General features: G+C 38.9%; 1 protein-coding gene across 1 annotated transcript in view; it reads right to left on the minus strand.

The window, feature by feature from the left end:
- The window catches only part of Nvl (nuclear VCP like), a 54,355-nt gene that overhangs the window by 23,244 nt on the left and 12,865 nt on the right, over positions 1 to 18,246 (minus strand). Inside the window, exons 7-13 of the mRNA XM_055609306.1 lie at positions 16,089 to 16,221; positions 15,833 to 15,909; positions 14,944 to 15,078; positions 12,895 to 12,996; positions 9,721 to 9,838; positions 6,534 to 6,678; positions 1,409 to 1,658 (exon numbers count right to left, since the gene is read on the minus strand). Coding sequence (XP_055465281.1) covers positions 1,409 to 1,658; positions 6,534 to 6,678; positions 9,721 to 9,838; positions 12,895 to 12,996; positions 14,944 to 15,078; positions 15,833 to 15,909; positions 16,089 to 16,221 — 960 coding nt within the window. The remainder of the gene's footprint in view (positions 1 to 1,408; positions 1,659 to 6,533; positions 6,679 to 9,720; positions 9,839 to 12,894; positions 12,997 to 14,943; positions 15,079 to 15,832; positions 15,910 to 16,088; positions 16,222 to 18,246) is intronic.

Raw genomic sequence — 18,246 nt, forward strand, 5'->3', positions numbered from 1 at the left:
TTCTCCCTGAAGTCACACTGTATCAAGGTATTTAAATGCAAAACATGACTTTTCATTTTTGTTTCTAGCACTTAGAAGCATTAGTGATAATTATTTATTAATAACAGACGAACCTGGACTAATGTAAGCCCCAAGGTTTAGCTAAGTTCATATAAAAGTTAAATTGAAGAAAGTAAGTTTTAAAATACAGCTCTAGCGCTGAGAATTGGCTCAGTGGTTAACAGCACTTGCTGCTCTCATGGCAGACCTGGGATCAATTTCCCACCCAGCACCCACAAGTGGCTCACAACCGTACGTAACTCGAGTCCCAGAGGATCAGAAGCTCTCTTCTGACTTCCACTAGCACACATGCTTGCACATTTACACATGCAGGCAAAACACTAATACACAAAAACAATAAAATCTAAAAGAAAAATGAAATCAAATATAGCTCTACTTAGTAGAATTATGTGGTAAATCCCATAGAAGGCATCCAGCACCATTTTCCAGTGTATGTACAAAAATAGTTACCTAACTGGAAATTGAGAAACATAGTATTTCTAACATTTTTGTGAAACTATTTTATTTTTTACAGATTAGAAAATCTGCTTTACTAAACTGATTTTTAAAAATCAACCAGTCATCAAATCAGGTCATAATCCTGCACTGTCACCATGAGAGCTCATGCCTATAGTTTAGAAGCTGAAGCAGGATGACTGTTTCAAGCTTGAAGTCAGTTGGAACTGCAAATTAAAAAAATAAAAATAAAGGCTGGAGAGATGGCTCACTGGTTAAGAGCACTGGGTGTTCTTCCAAAGGTCATGAGTCCAATTCCCAGCAACCACATGGTGGCTCACGACCATCTATAAGGAAATCTGGTGCCCTCTTCTGGTCTGTAGGCACACGTGCAGGTAGAATAGTGTATAAATAATAAATATTTTTTTGAAATTAAAAATTAAAAAATAAAATAAAACCTACTTCCAAATAAATGAAATTAAAATCCTAAATTGTGTACAATGCTATATAAAAAAAAGAGTTTATCATGGTTAACATAATGATGGTTACAATGATAGATAATGATGGTTTCAAATAAGGGAAAACAACTGGTTTAAAAACAGAAGACTGGATTTGAGTACCTGCTTAGCACAGCAGAGAAGGGAGACCTGGGAAAGTCATAGCATGTTAAACTTACTGTCTTTCAAAACAAAATGAGAAAAATACTATTTTCTTCACATAACTTCCAGAAGCCACCTACCTAAATTACATAATGCTGTATGTTACATGTTACAACGAGATATGACTTGCCAATTTAACCATAAGTGTCACTAAATGCCAATGGCCTAGCAGGGGCTGCAAGTGTTTTCTGTAAAGGACTAATTCTCAATCATACTGACACGGCATGAGCAGAAAGCAAGAGAAAGAAGAGCACCTGTGTTTCAGAAGTGGGCTCAGCTCCCAGCCTTTTCTCCTGGTCTCCTTCAGAGGGCGAACCTTCAATCTCAGCATTTTTCTTCTGCTGTTCTTGTTGTGTCATCAAGACCCTATTGACTGCACACATAGCTGCCTCTCGGCAAAGTGCCATCAGATCGGCACCAACAAAGCCTGGCGTTAGGTGTGCTAGGTGACAAAAATTAAACGTTTCTGGAAGTCTCAGTTTTCGGCACAACGTCTGGAGAATTCTGCAGAAAAGACAGTTCAGACTAAAAAAGAAATTCAGACTAGCAGGGTACAGTGGCGCACACCTGTAATCCCAGCATCCACAGAAGCAGAGGCAGTCGGACTGCAACAGGTTCAAGACCAGCCTGGTCTACAAAGCAAGTACAGGACAGACAAGGCTAAAGAGCAAAACCCTGTCTCAAAACCAAAAAAAAAAAAGAAAGAAAGAAAGAAAAGAAATTCAGACTCCTAGACAAACAGTAAAAGCAAATAAATTCGTACCTATGTTTACGTGAAAGGTTATACTATATTAATTCCTAATACAGTATAATGAATGCTATTTAAGATGAAATAAGTCATTCATTCAATAAATACATAATCATTACTACATACCCAACTTTATTACGGAAAAGCTTATGCTAAGTATCTGTTTACTGGGAACTATCCTATGCACTAAAATGATTATAAACAGTTGTTTGGTTTTCTAAATCCAAGTTTAAGTGTTTTGCAATACTGTAGAGCAAACAGCTTTGGGGATACTTGCAGAGCAAATAAAATATGCACTTATCACAAAGAGAAACTGCCACATTCAAACCATATTCTATTGAGCACCAAAAGTTGTCTTTTTCCTCTTTAAAAACGGTCTTAGGGTGTAGCCCTTGCTGTCCCACAACTTGATATACAGAAGAGGCTGAACTCAGACTGCTTCTGCCACCCAAAAACTGGAATTAAAGCCATGTTCCATCATGTCCAGGTATAAAAGTTATTTTTTACAAGCACATAATTCATTATAGAAAATAGAGGTTTCATAATGGTATTTATCTTGATATGTCTAACATCCAACATATCAGGGATTTAAATTTTGAGGCAGGGTCACGCAGCTCAAAGTGGTCTCAAACTCTGTATGTAGTAGAGGATGGCCTTGAACTCTCGATCTTCCTGCCTCTACCTCCCAAGTACTAAGATTACAGATGTGTGCCACCAGGATCAGCTAACATCATCTTATATTAGCATAGTTCTGTTCCAATTTACACCATTTCCAGTTGTTCAGACCCTATACCGTACATGTAAAACACATCATTATGCCAAACTGGCAATACAGTATACATCAATGTTGCTTATTTTAAAAGATGACGGTCTTCTCATGTTGCCCTGGTGAATTCTTTGTCCTTAGTTCAAGTGATTTTTCCGTCTCAGTTTCCTGAGTATAAGAGACTACACATACATAACATCACATCTAGCTTCTAATCTATGCTTTTCATTTTTTTAAGATGGCATCCAAATGGTGTTAGACTTTATTTTTAAAAGGTCTTTAAGGTACTACCATTTCCTAAGCATGTAGGCTTCAAGGTAAATTATATAGAAAGAGGTGCTCATACTTGCAGAGAATTGTCAAGGAAACATATTTTGGGGATCCTAGTGTATGCATATTTCACTAGCAAAAAGAAAGGTTATCCAATTTGGATCTTTCCATGTCAGTACAAACCCCAGCACTCACGGAGACAGAGGCAGGCAGATCTCTGTGAGTTCAAGGCCAGCCTGGTCTACAAAGCAAGTCCAGGACAGCCAAGGATACAGAGAGAAACTCTGTCTCGAAAAACTAAAAAACAAACAAACAAAACAAACTACTATTAGAAGTTCTCAGAATTAACAGTCCAAGTCTAAACAATTCATTGGTAAGTAATAGGATGAGCTTTAAAAGGTTCAGGTTTTGTTGTTTTTGGAGACAGGATTTCATATTATCCAGGCTAGTCCCATACATATTATATAGCTCAGGCTAGCCTTAAACATTTAACTCTCCAACTGTCACCTCCTAGGTGCTGGGATTATAGGCAACCACCACTTTCCGACCATTTTTGACTAATGCTCTAAAAAAATACTTTTTTTTTTTTTGAGAGCAAGTCTTTCTACATAGGCCCGGCTGTCCTTGAGCTCAGAAATCCACCTGACTCTGCCTCCCAAATGCTAGGATTAAAGGTGTACAACCACCTTGTCCCAGCTTTAAAAAAAAAAAAAAAATATATATATATATATATATATATATATATATATATATTTTTTTTTTTTTAGAACAACTTTAGTTCTAGCAAAGTCAGCACAGAGAACTCTGTATACCCCAACCCATTTCATGCTAGGATTGGTCCAGTGTTTTACAAGATGCTCCCAACTGGGGTTTGTCTGATATTGTCTGGGGTTTTCTCATGTCTAGACTCAGGAAGAAAACCACAGAAGCAGTGTCATTCTCTTCACATGATAGGGAGGATACATGGGCAGCTCAGTGCTGCGGACTTTGGCCCTGGCTATTTGGTCTGAGACGATATGTAAGTTTTGTCATTATACAATTATTCCTTAATCAAACTACACTTTTCTCAAACTACACTAATAATTTTTACAAATTATTCCTCAAACTACACTCTTTAGAAAGAAAAAGACATCACTGGCAGCATTTTAATAGTATTAATGGTGCTATATCTACAATAATTATTTGCAATTCTTGTCTGTGTGTATTTGGAGACAGGGTCTCACTATGTAGCCCTCGCTGGCCTAGAAGTAGGCTTGAATTTACAGATTATCTGCCTACCTCCTCCCAATTATTTATATATTCTTAACCATTTATTTACTGAAGGGGTACTGCTTACTGGCTTGTTTTTCATAGGCTTGCTCAGCCAGTTTTCTTATAGAGAAAGAACCACCAACCCAGGGATGGCACTATCCGCCATGGCTGGACACTCTCCCAATCACTAATTTTTTTTTTTTTTTTTTTTTTAAGAAACCTTACAGTTGGATCTTATGAAGGCATTTTCTCAATTGAGGCTCCTTCCTTTCAAATGACTAGCTTGTATCAAGTTCACATAAATAAAACTAGCCAGGATACATAGTAGGAAAAACTATCCAAAGCTATTAAGGTTACATCAAAAGAACAGAGTTCTTTTTGGCAATCCAGAAAGGCTGAAACTGTTTGGTAATTGTTGACACTGGGTAATAAACACATGAAGTTCCATCACTACAATGGTTTTAAAATATGTCCAAAGATGCATAACCCTTCTCTTACTGGGAAGATTTGGTGTATCTTTTCTTTGAATTTGGGCCGACTTCAGTAACAAAACCATCTTGTATAATGATATTAATATGTTGTGACTTCTAAAGCTAGGTTTAAAAAGCAATGCTGGCCAGGCCTATTTCCTGAAAGTCTCTTACTGAATCCCTAAGATGTCATGTAAGCATCTGGCCACTTCAAGTCCTAAGTTAGACAAGAGAAAGGAAAGGGAAATGATAAGATACTGTTAAGACAGATCTAATACACATGTATGTATGTATGTATGTATGTATGTATGTATGTATGTATGTATGTATGTATGTACACAAGCATGGATGTATAAACCCACAACCATACTCTTGCTTCAGCTACGGAAGAAATACTTGGCTCAACTCAGATCTTTCTAAACTGTTAATTCGCAGAAATGACAAGTAAAGATAAAGTAAATTGGCACAAAATTTAGGGCACAAAATTCTCAGGTGTTTTGTAACAATGAAGGGGAAAAGAAGTCATGATCTCCTGCTCTTGAAGACTGACAAATGATAGGTTCTGGGAGGAGGAAGAGTTATTTTTCTTTTAAGGTTAAGTGGTAGGCTGACCCTGTCTAGTAAATGGTCCCAAACCTTAGCACAGGCTCTAGGTTATTGAACAGAAGGGGAGGGAGGGAGGGAGGGAGGAAAATAGACAGGCAGACTTGAAGCTGGGAGGGAATAGAGTAGTGGGGATGTATACATGCAAGGATAGGGCTCAGAGTAGGGCTCAGTGAATATGATCAAAACACACTGTATGCATGCATGAAATTCTCAAAAAAATTTATATAAAAAATAACCAATTAAAACAGGTTTCCTTTCATGTATGATGGAAATTTCTTATAAAGCAAAAAGGCAGGGTTGAGGGTTGTGTGTTAAGAGATGGCTCAGTGATTTAAAGCACTTGCTGCTCTTGCAGAAGACCTGCATCTGATTCGAGTACCCACTGGCAGCTCACAACTGCCTTCTGTAACTGCACTTTCCAGATATTTCGTATCTCCATGGGTATCAAGCATGAATGTGGTGCACAGACATATATGAAGGCAAAACACTCATAAACAGTAAAAACAATCTTTTGTTGTTTGTTTTTCAAGACAGGGTTTCTCTGTGTAACAATTCTGGCTGTCTGGACTTGCTGTGTAGACCAGGCTGGCCTTGAACTCACAGAAATGTGCCTGCCTCTGCCTCCCCAAGCACAAGGATTACAGGCATGCACCACTGCACACGGCCTCAAGGGTGCTTCTTTAAAAAAAAAAAAAAAAAAAAAAAAAGACGTACTGGTTATTTTGGCTCTTCGTGTACAGCTATTTTTGCTCTTTCTATACCAACCATCAGGTAGCGTTCACTAGCATCTTTTCATGAGCTATATGGCCTTGGGTACTAGTGCAATGGTACTCAGACATACCTAGCGTATGCACTACACGGCACTACACCACTCCGTAGGTACAGACACTTAGCTGGTAAGCCAACTAAAACACACACAACAATCAAGAAAACACAATGATTATCACTACTCAACAACCTAAAACAAATGAGTGAGTTGTTTTGTTAAACATTGTCTTATTTTTTTCATTTCCAAGTCAATTTTAAAGAGACAGGGGGAAGAGCCTGGAAATATAGCTCAGTGGTAGGTTGTTTGGCAACACATTTGAGGTCCTTAGTACAAGCCCAACACCAAAAAAAGTAAAAAGAAAAAGAACAATGAAAGAGAGCAAGACAGGTAAGACACAGGGGAGAGAATGAACATGAACTACATGGTATCTCATATCACTTATTTTCAAAACATGCTATTCAGCTCAGTATGCAAACCACATGACTCTATAAGAATATACCTTTCTCTGGATGCTTCATCTGGGATGCCCAGGCATATTTCTCGATCAAACCTTCCTGCACGTCTCAAAGCAGGGTCCAATGAGTCTGGTCGGTTAGTAGCTCCAACAACTAGGACTCGAGCTGTAGCTGCCACATTATTCAGATCTAGTAAGAACCAGACAAAAAAGAGTAGAGAATAAGACATCCGGAATTTGAAGACAACAATTTTTTTAAATCATTTTTTCATTACAATTTATTCACTTTGTATCCCAGCTACAGCCCCCCATCCTCGTCCCTTCCCAATCCTTCCCTCCCTCCCTCTCCCATCTCCTACCACCCCCTTCTCCAGTCAACTGACAGGGGAGGTCCTCCTCCCCTTCTATCTGACCCTAGCCTATCAGGTCTCATCAGGATTGTCTTTCATAGGAAGACAACAATATCTAGACAAATCTTTATGAAAAAAAACTTGTGTACTTTGACATATACACATTTATAAACATTGTCTAATAGATAAAAAGTGTGAGGATAAAGACTGCCTTTCTTACCAGCAATTCACAATCTACTGAGGAATATAAAGCATATAAGTAAGGAAACATGGTGTAAGACGAGTTTAAAGAAGTTTAATAGCAATCAGCATAAACTAAGCACTGTAATAGATCAAGGGAGACAGTGATGGAGGCACCATAGAACCAGACACTTCAGGAAAGCCTGCAGGGCAAGTACGGTTTCCATACGCAAAGGTAAAAGTTAGCCAAGTTCTACATGAGCAGCAGCATGAATAACAGCACATATGTGGCACATGCAAGGCACACCCAGACAATGTGAGCAGCCCAGGGAGCCTGGGGAAGACGGCAATGCTGCCCCACAAGCACAGGGGAAACCAGAAGAGCAGACAGAACAGTCTAAGCTGCTCTGGCTTACTTTAGAGATAGATTTTTAGGAATGAACAGGATACAGAGTTTAAACTTTATCTTTCACAAATATTGTCAGTTTTATCTTTCATAAGTGTTCTGTCAGTTGAACCAGAATTATATAAAAGAGTCTGTTATACTGCCTCACTGGAAATAACATGATATTCAAATTCTATGTACATTGTAAATATCTGATTAGCAAGAATCTGTGAAAAGCTTTTCTCAGAATATAGGCCACAAAAACATGGTAGAAAAAATTGAGACGAAAACAAAACAGTTTCGGGCACTAGGGTGTAATCTATAACAGAAAGCTTATAGAACACACACCAGGACACAGGTTCAAGCCCTGTGTCTGCACAAGAAGTAAAATACAAGTAATTTACAACTGGGCACCAGAGAAACTTGCAATACATATGATGTTATGTAATATTTCAAATTAACTTTCTTTTTTTGTTTTAAGACAGGGTCTCACTCTGCAGACTAGACTAGGCCTGAAATTCACTATGTAAACCAGCCTAGCTACAACTCACAGCAATTATCCTGTCCCCAGACCGTGTCTGGATAATAGATTACAGGCATATGACACCAAAACATGTTATTTCTTCCTTTTCTTGCTTTTGTTTGTTTTCATGACATATAGGCTGGCCTGTAACTCACTATACAGCCCAGGTTGGCCTCAAACTCTATATGGAAATATTGGTAGAAATGTTTCCATATAATGGAAATGTTAAATGTTAAATCTGCATAGTAAGTTTAAAGAATATTATTAACAGTTAAAGAGGTAAACAGAGCCGTTAAGAGCTCATATTCTTACATAAGACCCTAGTTTTGTATCAAACAGCCAGGCCTAAAGGCTGAAAATCACCTGTATCTGTGAGAGCTCTTACAGCATCCACAGGTATTGCAGTCACATACACAATCACTGCCCCACATACTTAAAATATGTGGAGGAAAGGGGGATATAGACAAGGATTCACTTTTATAGCTCTGGCTGGTCTAGAACTCATTATATAGGCCAGGCTGCCCTCAAACTCAGAGACTTGTCTACCTCTGCCTCCCAAGTGCCAGGATTAAAGGTACCTGATGTCACAGCAGGCTAAAAGATTTAAAAAAAAAAATAAATAATTTATATATTATTTATACAGTATTCTGCCTGCATGTGTGCCTACATGCCAGAAGAGGGCACCAGATCTCATTATATATGGTTGTGAGCCACCATGTGGTTGCTGGGAATTAAACTCAGGGCCTTTGGAAGAACAACTAGTGCTCTCCATCCCCATAAAAATACTTTTTCAGAGTAAATAAATTCATTAAATTTTCAACATTTCTTAAGGGACAAAGTAGGTACTATGCAACCCTGAAAATAAACAGCAAAAGCAAACCAATATACTAGTATAGGCGAATTTACTTACACAGAGTTGGGGAGCCAGCTCAGGTAGAAAATTGCTTGGTATGCAAGCATGAAGTTCTGAGTTCAAGCCTCAGAACTCATGTTAAAAAAAAAAAAATGCATTTAATGTGGCATGCTTGTAATCTCAGTGCTGGGGAGCCGGAGACAGGCAGACCCCTGGTGCTCACTGGCCAGCTAGTCTAGCCCATTTGGTGAGCACCAAACCAATTTGACCAATGATGACTACTAAAGAATTGTATCTGAGATTGACCTCTGGTCTCCCTTCTCAGACACACTCCCTTCTCTTACACACTCCTGGCACACACATGTGCACCCACATAAATGCATACATACACAAACAGAGCATAATACAATTTGAAATGAATGGAAAATCTTTTACAAAAGAAAGATCCTGAGCCAGATGTGGTGATACATGCCTTTAATCCCTGCGCTCAGACATCAGAGGCAGGAAGATATCCGTGAGTTCAAGACCAGCCTGGTCTACAGGGTGAGTTCCAGGGCAGCCAAGGCTACCACAGAAAAACCCTGTCTGGAAAAAAACAAAACAACATCAAAAAAAGATCCTGTTTTGGGGGCTGGAGAGTTGGCTCAGCAGTTAAGAGCACTGGCTGCTCTTCCAAAGAACCCGGGTTCAATTCCCAGCACCCACATGGCAGCTCATAAACTGTAACTCCAGTTCCAGAAGATCTAACACCCTCACACACACATACAAGCAGGCAGAATACCAATGTACATAAAATACAAAAAAAGAAAAAAAAAAATAAGTAAATCACTTTAAAAAAAAAGATCCTGTTTTACGAGATTCACTATTTAAGTGGTTCATCCACACATGTATGACTTTTACATTAAGAAACATATTATCTTAAAAATGATCTGGTTATTTACCATCCATGCATGTTAGAAGCTGAGCTACAATTCTTCGTTCCATGTCTTTGGAAGCAACTTCTCGTTTAGGAGTAATAGCATCAATTTCATCAATAAAAACAACACAGGGTGCACTTGACTAGAAATAAAAATACCACAGCAATATAACTATAAAATAATTATACTGGCACAGTGTTCATGTAGTCATAGAATTTTAAGCTCAAGGATCAATCAGCAAAATAACCATAAAGAAGGCAGTTCACATTAATGCTTCTCACTGTTGTGTCCTAAGAGAACCAGGAGACATAAAGAACAGGACATATCATGGTTTGTGAAATAATCTGAAATGCTTCCGTAAGTCACACATTTGTATGCTAAGAATATAAGCAGCAAATTTAAAAGACTGAAACTAAGCATAGAGGTACATGCTAAGAATTCTGGCACTTAGAGAGATCAAGACTTCAGGGACATCCTAGCAAGGATAAGACATTTAAATCTTTCAGTTAACTCATGATCAGAACGTTTTGGGTGTTTTGTTGTTGTTGTTGCTCAAGTTTTTAAAATTCATGTTACTTAAAAAAATATTTTTAGTATTTCAGTGTTTTGTCTGTATACATGTTTTTGTACCACATGGACCCCCTGGTGCCAGCATAGGCAAAATGATTATATAAAATGCTCTAGAACTGGAGCTATAGATGGTTGTGAACCACCATGTGAGTGCTAGGAACCAAATCCAGGTCTCTACAAGAGCAGTAAGTGCCCTTAACCACTGATCTATCTCTCTAGCCCCCAGATCGTTATTTTTTTATACATAAAAATAAACTAGACACTAGAGTTTAGACAGAATGTTCAAAATAAAGATCAGCCACTTACTACAGCCAAATTCTCCAAGGCATAAAGTAGTGGATAGTGGATGCTAGAGACAGGGAGAGGGTGGAATGGGGAGTTCCTGTGTACCAGCTACAGCTTCACCTGGGGAAGAAGAATAAGCTCTAGAGGTGGGTGGTGATGACTGTTACACAACATGCCAGTCTGTGTAACAAACTTAGCAGCCAGCCTCTACTTCTTCCCATCTTTTTTGCTAGACATAATGACACAACAGAGTAAGACAGAGGCAGGTTCTGTTAAGCTCAGGCCAGCCTGATCTGTACAATGTGTTCTAGGCTAGCAAGGACTACACAGTAAGACTCTTTCAAAAATTAATGAATTGCTCTTATAATTTATACTAAGTATTTATTAGTACAAATATATATAATTACTTATTATTATTGCTGCTAAAATACATTTCTCTCCTAATTTCATATCAGCTTCTGGTAGTTACAATGGTCTGTTTATGAGACACTATATGCTTTAGCTACAAATAAAGACATAAAATTAAATCCAGTGTGGTAGCACACAACTGTAATTTCAACACTTGAGTGGAAATAAAAGGATCAGAAGTTCAAAGTCAACCTCAGCTACATAAGGAGTTTGAGACCACACTCGGTTACATAAGACCCTGTCTGAAAGGGGTAGGTGGGGAAAGAAACATTAAAACTTTTCATCATGTTAGTTTTAGTTACAGAGGTGATTCATGTCTGCTAAAATGCACATGTCATGATTTACAAGACTCTTGCTATGTACTACACATAATTAAAGGTTTTTTAAGAACACTTTCAACTGGGCCTTGTGGTGCATCCCTGTATCACAGCACTTGGGAGGCTGAGGTTGGAAGGCTGGCTGGCCAGGAATTTAAGGCTGGTTGGCCAGGAATTTAAGGCCAGGCCAGACAAAATAGCAACACACCATCTGAAAATAAATGCATCTTCTGATTTAAACACTCAAAGCCCCATGAGAACTGGGTGCTGTTAGCATTCCAGGTTACTAGGAGACAGAGTAGATGGATAGGTCTCTTCCCTAATGTTATGTGAAGACACTGAATTGGTTTTCATCTTTCTTGTTGAAGGTTGGTCTGAGACATGTTACTAGCCCTCAAGATCTGGGTACATCTAAACATGTTGTGTAAACCTACCTGACTGGCTAATTAAACAGCCTATACCTGGGCAGGCAGAAAGGGGTAGGTGTAGCTAAGGTTCCTGGGCTTGGAGAAGACAGAGAGAATCACCTGAGAATGAAAGAGAGGAGGAAGGAGGATGCCACAATAAGTTAGGGTGGAGGAAAAAAAAAAAAAAAAAACCACACGAGCCAAGGAGAAAGAACTCCAGTAATAGTGTGAAAAGACCCAGATGAGGAATATAAGCAAGTACCATGGAATTATGGATGAAAGATAGTTCAGTTGAGGATTAAAGCGGATGGCATTGGATGGGGACTGGGAGATAGATGGTGAAGATATTGAGACAGTGTAAGTGAAATATCTGCCCAGCCTAAGGTAAATAAGGCAATTATAAATCTAACAGGTATCTGTATCTTGTTATTTGTGACAGCAGGTTAAATAATACTGCCACGATAATCTTAGGGCTAATATAAACCTTATATAGTCCAATACTCAATTTTAATTTACTACAACATTTCTCTATGAGAATACAGGCATTTACCCACCATACTGTGCTGAAGATAGAACTTGAACAAGATCCACATATCCTCTTCTAAACTTTAATACAGAAACTGTAGTTAGGTTTAATCTCTCTCTGATAAGAATTTTCTTCTCACACTTCTAATCATATAAACAGCATTTGTCCTTGAGGGTTGGGGTTTTTGTTTTTTTTTTTTTTTTTTTTTGGTTGTTTTTGGTTTTTATTTAGCAGCCGTGGGTGCCCTGTAGACCTCCAGCTCACAGCAATCTGCCTGCCAACGCCTCCCTGAGCCCTGGAATTAGAGTCATGTGCCACCATGCTGGATTCTGTCCTTGAGTTTCACAGTGTGTGCATAACCCTAAATATGATTAACTATTATATTGTTTTCAAGTTGTTTAGTAAACATAAGCTGGAGAAACAAAGTGAATAAACTATCTTAAGGTCAGTATGTTTTGAACATTTTTAACTCCTGGGTACAACAGCTCAAAGTGTGTCACTAATTACCTTAGGTTTGTTTCATATGAAACAGATTACTTACCCAAGAGGCTGTATCATTCAATCCACTTTAAATTTTTACAAAAGGAAGGTCAGTGAGTGGGATAAAAAATACCAGCACCAGAAACGCAGTCTCTACTGAAAACTGCAGCATGTGACGAGTTGTCATAGGCAAGAGCTGACTCACCACAGCTTGGTCAAATAAATCTCTGAGCTTTTGCTCAGACTCTCCAGAAACTCCTGACACAATCTCTGGAGCAGCCACTTTCAAAATCGGCAGGTCGAGTTCCTGTGTACAAATACAGAAAAGAATGACCGAACATTAAACAACATTTAACTTCCCTACGTTTTCCTTCTACAGTCTCTCCCGTCAAAATGGGTTTTCAGTTAGTGTGTGCCCATTCATGCACACGCACACGCATGTGTGGGCCACTGTGCACAGTGGAGGTCAGAGGACAGCTTGTAAAAGTTGGTTCTCTGCTTCTACCTTGTTTCTTTCTGGTTTCAACATAGGAACATCAAGAATGGTGGAAAGCACCTTTACCCACTGAGCCATCTTTCCAGCCTCCACAATTTCCTGACTTCCTAAATTTCCTGATTTCTCTGTATGGGCCCAATGGTAAATGCTACTTAAAAAGTATGGACAAATGGCTCAGCAGCTAAGATTACCCACATGGCAATTTACAACTATCTGTAACTCCAGCTCCAGGGGATGCCATGCCCTCTCCTGCCTTCCATGGACACCAGACACACACATGGTGCATAGACATACATGCAGGCAAAATATTCACAAAACAAAACAAAACAAAAAGTCAGCTGGGTGGTGGTTGTAGCGTGTACCTTTGATCCCAGCACTCAGAAGGGAGAGGCTGGTAGATCTCTGAGTTTGAGGCCAGCCTGGTCTACAGAGTGAATTCCAGGACAGCCAGAGAAATGCTATCTCAAATAAGCAAACAAATGAAAAACAAAACCAAAAAACAAAAAAGTCTATAGATCTAACCAGTAATTGCAATGCATTCCACCTGTAATGTTTAGCACTTGGGAGACTCTGAGTTCAATGCTGTGTGGGTTAACAGGGTGAGACCCTTTCTTTAACGAAACCTAAGGCTTTACTCAAACACATATATGCAAACAGGTCCTGAGGTCTGCTATGCAGTGGCCATAAAATAAATTTATTTTTAAAATAACAAAGCAAGTTCACTTTAAAAACTGAGCGCTTGCTCTATGAATGACTAGAATATACTTGTTCTGCTAACTGAAGTTCCTTGAACTATGTTATACTGTATCATGAAATAAGATTCTGAAAAACTTGATAGGACAAAGTTGGGAGTGCTAGCTTTTTATTTTGCAAAAGAAATCTCTTTTTGCGAGTGCAGGGGTGGGTGGGGTTGATATATTGCATTAGATACACTGCATTTGAGAAGTTTTAGAAACATGCGTATCTGACAACACAGTGAATTACACTATACAAAGTTTAAGCCTAGGCTAGCTTTAAACTTGCAATCCTGCCTTAAGCACATGAATTTCCCACCTGGAATTTCAAGTGTATACTGCCATGCATGCCTAAGTGACCTTTTAAAACTATTTAAATAGGGCATTATAACAATTGAAATTTTAAATTAATTTAGCTCCAAGAAAAAAAAAATAGTATTTTCCTATTTTGCCGATTTTAAGAACGACTAGGATAAAGGGGAAGAAAAGTAAATAAAATGTAAACTAAGTGTTTAGAGTTTTTACAGTTATGTTTTGCTCCTCACCCAATTTTTGTCAGACACAATAACTGCATTCATTAAAAATTAAAAATAAAAACCCAGCATAAGTAGCAGCATGAAAAAGGTAAACAAAGGAAAGTTGGGGCTAGGGAAGGCTCAGTCTGTAAAGTGCTTGCAGCATGAGAACCAGAGTTTGGACTACAGCACTGATGTAAGCCAGCCAGTGGTGCTCCCCGTCTGCAACCCCAGAATGAGCAGGGTAAAGGATGATCCCTGGAATTTGCTGGCTACACATTCTAGTTAAATCACTTAAGATCCAGGCTCAGTAAGAAACCCTGTCTCAAAACAACAACAAAAGACGGAAGGATGATGATGGGGGAGGAAGAAAGAGAGAGGAGAAGGAAGGGATATTTCTTACTGGTCAAACTTGCTTTCTAAGGAGATAACAGGTTTAACTGAAGTTGAAATTGACCAAAGGTAAAAGCAAACAACAAAAATCAAAGCCCAGCACCGAGTAGCCTTACCCCAGCTATTGCATGTGCAAGTAATGTCTTCCCACAGCCTGGTGGCCCATGCAGGAGAACGCCGCGAGGGGGCACGACACCAAGGTGCTGGTACACTTCTGGGTGGCGCATGTGTATGAGCATCTTGCAGACTTCCTGTCAAGGATTAAACAAAAAAGATGTCTTCCTCAGCCCAAGAAAGAAAGTCAAAGCAGAATGAAATGTCCCCTTTTTGGAACACCAAAATATAGCAGTTAGAACACACTTTAGGCTGGAACTTGAGCTTGAATCCCAGCTTTTAGTATACCTGCAAATAACTTCAGTATCGACATGCTTCTATTTCCTATGCTGGAAATATCTATCTCATAAAATACCATGAAAAGTAATTAACTTAGTGACTGTAACAGAGGAGACACTAAAAACCTGTAGCCACTATCATCAGCGCTGTCAGTGCACTATCATCAGTGCAACTTATAAAGCATGTACTTACTCCACATACACTGGAACTAAAAAATATGAAGACAGGAAACTTCATTTCTCTTTGGAACCCTAAGGATCATGTTTGCCAATCTCACCTTCCCAGTCTTTTCTATACTTACTTCACATTAAGAACCAAAAGTGCTGGAAAGAAGGGCCAGTGGTTAAGAACACTGGCTGCTCTTGAAGAGGACCTGGGTTCCTTTCCCAGCACCTACATGGTAGCTCACAACTATCTGTAACTGTCTGAATCTAGCAACCCCTTCCAGCCTCTGAGGGCACCAGGCATGTAGGTTGTACACAGACTTGCATGTAAGCAGAACACCTCTATACATAAAGTAACTTTTTAATTTAAAGTACAAACAGGTAGGCTTGTATAGATGTTTAACAATATACCCATTTCATGTAATGGCATTTCTCAATTGGCACTAACTTTTAATGTTGCATCATTGCCTCCAATATCTTCAAACTTCACACTGGAAATCTGCAACTCTGTACTTCTTACTTTAGCTGAAAAAAAAAAGATGGAAAGATGAGTGATTCCATACAAACATACAACTAAAGCTCCATTAGATAACAAATGTTTTCAACTGGCTATTTCCGCACACAAATAGTTCTCAAGCAAAACAATTTACAACAGTGATCCCTCTTCTCTCAGAGCAAACACACCATTGCAGCTCACAGCTCACCTTTCTTTTGCAGAATAGCTTGTATTTCTCCATCTACTTCTTGAAGATCCTCTGTCTTTCTTTTGTTTCTTTTGCTCTTTGGCCTACCTTTCCTTTTCTTATCACTTTCCAGAAGAGAAGAATCTTTTAAATTCTGGAGAGAAAATAAAATTTAAATATGCTGTACTTCAATTACAATGCTAATAGATAGTTTTCAAAGACAGGAATATATAGATACACAGATCCATTTGTGCTGCAGCACTGCTAACTACTGCTAACATCTTTGCTCAAAGATGCTCCCTTCTTTCAGAAACCTAAATGCATAGATTAAATCTTAAAATTTACTAACTTTCTTTCTAGGCTCCGCCAATTGACCAGTTAAACTTAATCTGAATTAAGGCAGATTAACATCAGGTTCTTATCAACTGTAATAATGTTCTCCATTGATGAATAGTTACAGCTTAAAGCAAAGGCATTTGGGAAAAGGAGTTGGGGTAATCTTTTGGATACTGTCATGGGTGTCTTTGTATATGCAATCACTGATTGCTAAACAGGCAGAAAGCTGAGTACTGTGCAGATTATTGTTATTCTTATGTCTTACCACCTGCCTCATATTTTGTAAACACTCTTCCTCTCACTTTTTGATTGGCTTAATAAAGAACTGCAGCTGAAAGGCAGGAGAAAAAAAGGAGGGACTTCTGGGCTAAGAGAGGATCTTGAGGATAAGAACCAAATGCAGGGATTTGCAGGAGCAACATGGGAAGGAACAGATGCAGGAACTGAGAGAGAGAGAGAGGTAATAGGATGTAGGCCAGGATTTGTCAGGTTAGAATATCTGAGAATCTGCCCATCTCTAATGCCTAAATTATAAATAATTACAATTATAATTATAAATAATAACAATGTCTTCATTCATCTGCTGGCAGGTCCAAGAAAGACCCACTAGACAAAGGCCCATTAATAACGTAAAAGGAAAACCCGTAACTCCAACACTTTGGGAGTAAAACCAGAAGTTAAGGGCATTCTTAGCTACATGGCAATTTCAAGGATGGACTAGGCTACAAGAGACCCTATTTCAAAATCCAAAATCAAAACAGTTTGTAAAATCTTTATGATAAAATCATGAGCACTGAGTTTAGAACCCCCAAGCCCCACCCCACTAAAAAGCTGTGTGTAATGGGGTGGGTCTGCAATGCCAGTGCTGGGGAGAAGACAAGAGACTCCCTAGAGCTTGCTGGTCAGCCAGTATAGCTGAGATTTAGTGAGATACTTTGAAACCACAGACACGCCCCTCCGTGTATGTGTTTGTTCTATTGTTTTGTTTTGAGACAGGGTTTCTCTGGATAGTCCTGGTTACAACTCACTCTGTGGACCAGGATGGCCTTGAAAATCAGTCAGCATTACCCAGCTGACTCTTCTTTCTCAAAGAAAAGATAGAAAGCAATTGAAAAAAGACATCTGACATTCATCTCTGGTATATTACCCCACACATGCATTTGCACACAACTATGCGCAAACAGACACACATACGCACACACAACACACACACCCTCCAAACACACATGCACTCATGAAAAAATTTGTCAAATCAAGGCTCAGTGCTTAGAAACTAATTATAGCAGCACTGTTCAAGAGAAATACAATACAAGCCACACATACTCTAATAACCACTTAAACGTAAAGAACAAAATGCATTTCATTTTTCTTGGGGACTGACTATTGAACCCAGGGCCTTACATATACTAAACACTAAATGTACCACTGAGCCATACTCCCTTTTAAGTAACACATCACAAACACTCACCATTCAACAGTTTAGAAAAGTTAGTAAAGAGCTAGGTATAGAGATGCACACTTAGAATCTCAGCACTCAGAAGACACAAGTAGGACTGCCTCAAATTTAAGGGCAGCTTAGTCTACAGAGCAAGTTCTAGGGCAACCAGAACAATATAAAGAGAAATCCTGTCTCAAAACAAGTTACTAATGAGGTTTCTTTGGTTGTTGGTTGGTGGGTAAGTTGGTTGGTTGAGACAGGATTTCTCTGTGTAGCCTTGTCTGTCCTAGAACTAGCTCTGTAAAAGACCAGGCTGGCCTCAAACTCAGAAAGATCTGCCTGCCTCTGCCTCTTGAGTGCTAGGGTTAAAGGTGTGTGTCACCACTGCCCAGCACTAAGATTTTA

The sequence above is a fragment of the Psammomys obesus genome, unplaced genomic scaffold (assembly GCF_907164565.1).
Source record: "Psammomys obesus unplaced genomic scaffold, mPsaObe1.curated_primary_1811, whole genome shotgun sequence".
Taxonomy (NCBI): Eukaryota; Metazoa; Chordata; class Mammalia; order Rodentia; family Muridae; genus Psammomys; species Psammomys obesus.